General features: G+C 36.2%; 1 protein-coding gene across 1 annotated transcript in view; it reads right to left on the reverse strand.

Annotated features, from left to right (window-relative positions):
* The window catches only part of fhod3b (formin homology 2 domain containing 3b), a 134663-nt gene extending 133545 nt beyond the window's left edge, over nucleotides 1-1118 (reverse strand). The window contains 1 exon segment of the mRNA XM_038269560.1: nucleotides 571-1118. Coding sequence (XP_038125488.1) covers nucleotides 571-735 — 165 coding nt within the window. The 5' untranslated portion in view covers nucleotides 736-1118.
* Between the last annotated feature and the right edge of the window lie 6011 nt (nucleotides 1119-7129).

Consider the following 7129-nt stretch of genomic DNA (forward strand, 5'->3'; position numbering starts at 1 on the left):
TGATTTTATCAGAAAAAATCCTCTCTGCGCATAAATTTTGTTATAATCATATACAGCCAGAGCTGCAATCAAGTCCAAAAGCAAATCCATTCGTGGAAAGACTTGAAAATTTGTGTTCATACAATTCCAATACTTCATGTAAAAGGTTTTAGAGATACCAATATACATCTTGTTGTCAGTGCAGCATGAGGGGGTTAAATATTTTACTAAATTGGGGAAAGGAACACAAATGCATGCAAAAAATAAGTCTGCTTTTTTTTAACTTAAGATTCTTACAAGTCTACAAAAGATTTATAGATCTTAAAACTTATTTTTTTTCTGTGTTTCAAATAAACAGTATGTAAAAGTAAGAGGCCTTCAGTCTCATATCACTGAGAGTAACCAAGGGAACCACTGTTTGGGTTCATCAGCATTTCTGCTCCAGGTCACTTGCTCAATGATCCATCAGCTTGGCTTGGTTACCAAGTAACTCTCATCAATACACGCAAGGTAATTATTAATTTAAGTCAAAGTGTTAAGATGTATCTTATTGAAAAATAACAACACAAGCAATAAATCTTGTGCAAATACCTTGTGTGGGGCTTTGAGCAGCCTGTGGACTCCAGCTATCTGATTGATCAGAGGAATATCTTCCCTAAAGGTGTACAGAGGCGGCCTGGTGGGCTCTGGAAAATTAGTGCTGTTAAACGGGTCGGTGTCATCTAAGAACTGCACCCTGCATGTAAACGTAGCCATGATGTATCCATTCAAGGTGATATGAAGTGATCAAAATAGTGGATGCGACGCTGAAGCCTCTGACACAAGGCAGCCCACCCCCTCCTCCTCCTCCTCCTCCTCCTCCTGCTGGTCTGCGAACCACCGGCAGGTCCTCTGCAGTGGCGATCACCCGCACCCTGTTATCCCCGGACCTTTCCCATGAGTTTCTCTCAGAGCTGATGGGGCTCCAGCACGATAGGTCCGGTAGAAGTCGCTGATAGCCCGGGCTAGTCAGAGCACTGCGGAGACGGAAAGAGCTGCAGTATCCAAGGGCATTGCGGGCTGCTGAGGTGCTGAGGCAGACTGCGGTGGGAACTGCTGCACTTTGTGCCTGCTCTGCGAGAGCGATGCATAAACTCCGCCAGAGGGATTTAAGAGTCGGACCTCAGCCGGAGAACCCGCATCAGCTCATGTTACATATGCAACTGCGACATCTAGTTTACAATATGAGAAGTGCACAAAAAGGGGGACCAAAAATGTCCTTTGAGTACCTTGAGCACCTAAAAACACCTGCATTCAGTGGCGGTTCTAGACCAAATGTACTAGGGGGCCAGGAGGGGGCCAGCGTGTTTTCATGGGAGCACAGAAAAGTGTTAAATAAAAAACAGGGCAAGGGATTCAAATACATTAAGATAGGTGCATTAAGTGAAATTTCTAATTAATTAGGTTTAATTAAAACTCTTTGTCTTTTTAAGTCAACATACATTCAGAATTTAGTAATTTTACATATTTTGACCTAATTTAAATTAAAATGGCCGTTTTCTATCAAATTTGAATTGGAACTCCAGAAAAACTAATAAATTCAGCTGTAAAAATGTGTGCTTTAAAAAAAATTGTTTTGAAAAAAAAAACATTTAGCAGATAAATACTGGGATCCTATCTCAATACCACTGAAGCTATCATCTTTTTTTAATTAGTAAAACAGAATTTGTAAAGAAAAAAATAGATCCAAAGGACCTATAGTAACATAACAGTATCGGTAATATCATCATTAGTATTTCTTTGGATAATATGTCTTTAGTGCAGTGGCCATGACATGAGCTACAGGGGCACTGGCCCCCGTTGGCCCCTGTCTAGAACTGCCCAAGCCTGCATTAATGTAAATTGGAGCACTGCAGAGACGTTTATTTCAGAAATTTTGCTCAAAAAAGGAAACTGAATTTAAACAGATTTAAATGAAAACGAGTGACATATTACAAGAATTTACTTAAATGATTATGGCATGCTGCTTCTGGCTCCAACAAAAAAAGTATGTATGTTAAAAATGATATTGGTGCCTAAAATCGCATAGAAGACTCCTTATTTGGCAGAAAATGTTCACTTAGGCTACACACCTCACATAATGGTAAAATCATCAAATGATTAAGCATATTAGAATAAACCAAATTAAATAAAACACCATATAAAAACACTAGGACAGGTATTTCACATAGTCCGGTCTTATTTAAATGACAGGGGATGTAAGTGGGCTTTCAAGAGTGATTTAAAACGATCCAAACTTTTAGTAGATCTTTTATTGAGGGGTAAGCTGTTCCACATATTAGATGCAGGACGAGCAAATTTTAAGTCTCCTCTGCTTTTATGTGTGGTTCTGGGAACCTGTAGTATTGCAGTATTGAGTATTTTATTTTTTGATCCTGTTGCCTGGGAAATGGAGTGGTCCTCAGGGGCGTAGCTAGAGGGCGGGCCACCCAATCATTGGCCACCCCTGTGGCCCCCCTACCATTTTTTTCCTCATAATACTGACAGTGGCAGCAGTAATATTCTCAAGTGATACTACAGTAATACTCTCAACATTCAAAACATTTTAATTTTTCATATATTATCAATGACTTGACCACAAAAACACTGTGGTTAATTATACACATCAATATACTAACATGAAAGATGAGAAGTACAGAATTCATGCTCTTTTCAGAACTAGATTTTGTGTTATATGGGGTAAAGAGAAAGTCAGTCTTCAGTTAAATCATAGATAAATAACTATTCTAATAAAAAATTCGTAAATAAACAATTTTTGTAGATATTAGTCCTTGTAAATATAAATTTTATACAGAATGATTATTGATAAAAGTAGGTAAGTAATGACAATGGAAAAGATGTTCGACCCAGAACTCAAACCTGAAAGAACTTTATCCACTATACCTTTTATTTAAATGGATAATTAAATAAATGCGTATATTTTTTAGAAAAGGCTGTAGGAAAGTATAGTTTGTCTTTATTTGGAAAATATGTTTGTTGTGGTTCATTTTCCTGTTGGATCAGTATAGATTTACCCTGAGGTTCTGGCGCCGATCCGCTTTCGGCCACCCTTCAGTGTACATTGGTTATTGCCTGGCCACCCTTATAAAAATGTTCTGGCTACGCCTCTGGTGGTCCTGCAGAAGATATTGCAGGTAGGTTATTTAAAAAATAGAGGCTTCAAAGCCATGTCTGTGGAATCGTTCAGTGCTTAGATATGAGTTGCAACTGTAGCATTACTTATGTTAACACAGTACTAAACAGAGCCAATCTGAGAACCATCTCACTTATGATGTTGAAGAAGAAAAATAAGCAGACTGCTGTTCAAGGGTTTTTAAGTTCTATTTTAAAGGCAATGCAAACCAAGTTCATCCATAGGTGTCATTCAAACACAGGAAAAATTGAAGTGCTTTAAGGAAGAAACAAAAGAAGAAACAAAAAACTAAATACATTAAACGCAACTAAAATGTCTCATAAAAATCTATAAACATTGATCATCCCTGGTTTTACCATTAGAGGGAATATTAAAGAGCTTCTGATGGACTCTCTGTTACAGAGTAAAACATAATAAAATGCAATAATCCTTTATTTGTCCTTAAACTTGAACGTAAATAAACTATTAGATACTATGACAACAAAAAAGTAAGACTTCTATATTTGCAAACATTGAGGGTTTTTTTTTACGACACATCAGTTTTGGATATCTAAATAAAGTGATTATAAATATAATCTCAAAGAGGTCTTTATTGTAATAAACGCATCGGCATATTTCCAGCAAACTGCTTTACTGATGTGTTTTTTTTCATCATTAAGCTGTTTGTATACTTTTGTTTAAAATAATATGGCATCATCTAAAATATTTTTCTAACACTAGATCATTTTACAAGAAAAAACCTACAACCTTTAAATAAATGACAGTTTGCAAACTGAACCTATGTAGTAAAGCATACTCTTTATTCATAGACGCAATGTTGTATGAAAGGAAATGGTGATGTAATTACACAGTTAGGTGCTGTGTGCAATTCAGTTTCATAAATACAAAAAAAAAAGTTGCAGGAACTTGAACAGTTCAGACAGGGTACTTTTGACAAATTAAAAAAGTAAAAGGATGGTGTAACCACCCTTCTCCATTTTAACACTTCTGTCAGGGTGGGCTGGCCCGGCCATGCTTTATGCTCTGTTCTCAGTTCTCCTATTGCCTGTAAGTTTTTGTATTTTTTTTTTTTAAACCTATTCCTATTAACTATACTGCTCCAAAATCTCTGTCTTCAGTTTAGTTCACTTCCAGTTTCACAAAATATGACAGTGTTTATGGTTGTTGTTCTGCTTGAGGCTAAACCTCCACCAATGTTTCCTTTCGCAGCCACTTACAGCCTTTCTTCCAGGACTGCCCTGTATTTAGCTGTATCTGACTTCCCATGAGCCATTAGACTTCCTTTCCCTGTTACAGACAAGGAATCCTACCACAAGATGCTAGAACTGCAATGTTTAGTGACAGGCTAAACAGGATATTGAATAGTGTTACATTTTTTTCTCCTCTAACTAAATGTTTTGGAGATATACATTTAATTGAAATTATCTTTTCTAAGGGCTACTCTCATTTATTTATTGTTTAATGCTTTGTGTCTTTATCATTGTTGGTAATGTGAGGAAAACAAATATTTTCTTTTTGACTGACATTAGCCAAGGTCTTCAAAATAAAACAAGATATCTGGTCAGTTTGAGTAATTAAAAATTAATCTACAGTACAAATAGTATTACTCTGCAATCTGTTTCAAGTGATGTTATAGTCACTACATGTAAAAGAAGGCAAACTCAAAGGTAAAATCTGATCTCTCCAGCAGGTGTCACTGTTGTGTTTTTGACAACAATATGAAAAGACAGTAGGAATAAGAAATGCCTGAAGTTTATGCTGTAACAATAAAGTCTTTGCAGCTGTGAGCAATTCATAGTTTAAAAAAAACCCAGGATATTATGTAAAGGTAATTTATCAGCACAATAACATGCTTAAAGTGTTTATAACTTTTTGTTTGCTATTATTATTTGTTCAACCAGGGGCTGGGGTAACCGATGAGGGTGAGAGTAATGTTGTTTTTTACACCTTATACTTGTCACAAAATATGTTCTGAGATGTTTTTAAGCATTGGAATATACCTGAATACTACAATTGTGTAGTGACTTTTAAATGTGCAGGTAAATGTGTAGGTATTGATTCAAAACCGTTTTTTTCCACAATTAAGGAAAATATTTGGAGTAATGATCTGATGGAGCTCCATGACGTTCACTTGGAGAAACAAGAAATATACATTCTCCTTAAACTGGTTTATAATGTAAATCTAAGTTAGATTACAACCATTTATATATATGTATAAATACACGTTTTTTTTTTTTTTGCACGACTCTATGCTGACAGCGATGCAAGAGACATCAGGAGTTGGATGCTCTCTGTTGGCTTGTAGGATCCTTCCATCATCGAGACCACCATCTAGAGCTTCTACTTGATATGAATCAATGCTTATGTGGACCTTAATAAATTACATTTTGAATTTATTAGTTTGATGAGGATATCTGAGGTTCACCTGGATGTTATAATTTAAAAAATAACTGTATATTAGTTTTTAGTGGTTAGTGAATCATAAATGAATCATACAGCTAAAACTCAACTCCAGACAGATGTAAGTTTGTTAAAAAATGAAATATCAAATCAACTTTTTAAGCTGAGGGATTTACTTATGGTTGGACAGCACTGGAGGTAATGGAAGAACCAGTTATGTGCTCTTATCACTGCTACTTGATGGACTGAAGGTGTAGTACAGTTTCTCTTCTTGTTGCAGCCCTTTTAGAGGAATAGGAAAGCGCCCTGATGAATTACCCAAGATTCCTATTGTGTGGGAAATACAATTCCTGGACCTTTAAATTCCAAGGGTTTTAGTGACTGCATTCATCAACATTTTAAGTTTTTGGTCCCTTCTACTTTACACTTACTTTTCTGTTTTACTTAAAGCATTTTATGAGGTTTAAAAATAAGATTATCCAAGTTCTACTCTGTTGGATGTGATGAAGTATTTGATGACAACAAAGACTGTCATACAGAGCATCTAGGGTGCGAGCTCCTCTGCAGTTCTACAGTTCGTACATGTCTTTTATACTCAAGGACAGAAGAAATGTATTTGCAAGACAAAACAAACTGCCTCAAAAACACATTTGAGTCTTGAATTCCTTCTACCCAGGAACCAGATGTGGTTAATTTATACCAACCCTTAATCACATTCTAGTTATAAAGGTGTAGTACAGGTAGAATAAAATAATAAAAACTGCTAAAAGAATACAATTTTTTTCATGAATAGAGAAGTGGTCCTGGCACTATTGTGAAAGTATTTGCACCATTTAACTTTTCAAACTTTTGCCACATCTCAGGCTTCAGACATAAATATATAAAATTGTATTTTTTTTTTTGAAGAAGCAACAAGTGGGGCACAATCATAAAATGGAATGAAACTTATTGGATAGTTTAAATTGTTTTGAAAATAAAAAAACTGAAGAGTGGAACGTGCAAAATTAATCGGAACTTTTACTTTCACTGCAGTAAACTCTCTCCAGAAGTTCAATGAGGATCTCTGAATGATTCAATGTTGACCTAAATGACTGATGATGATAAAAAGAATCCACCTGTGAGTAATCACATCGCCATATAAATGCTCATGCTCTGTGATAGTCTCAAAGGTCTGTTTAAAGCGCAGAGAGAATTATGAACAAGGAACACACCAGGCAGTTGCCAGATACTGTTGTGGAGAAGTTTAAAGCCCGATTTGGATACAAAAAGATTTATCAACCTTTAAACATCCCAAGGAGCACTGTGTAAGGCACCCCTGGTGTAAGGGATAATATTGAAATGGAAGAAGTATCAGAGGGACTCAAATCTGCAAAGACCCAGCCGTCCTTCTAAACTTCAGCACAAACAAGGAGAAGACTGATCAGAGATGCAGCCAAGAGCCCCATGATCAGTGTGGATGACCTGCAGAGATCTACAACTGAGGTGGGAGACTCTGTCCATAGGACAACAAACAGTCTGTACAGCACAAATCTCGCCTTTAATGAAGAAAGACTTTTCTTAAAAACATCTATCTATCTA

This window comes from Cyprinodon tularosa, unplaced genomic scaffold, assembly GCF_016077235.1.
Source record: "Cyprinodon tularosa strain WSP-4 unplaced genomic scaffold, ASM1607723v1 ctg73, whole genome shotgun sequence".
Lineage (NCBI taxonomy): Eukaryota > Metazoa > Chordata > Actinopteri > Cyprinodontiformes > Cyprinodontidae > Cyprinodon > Cyprinodon tularosa.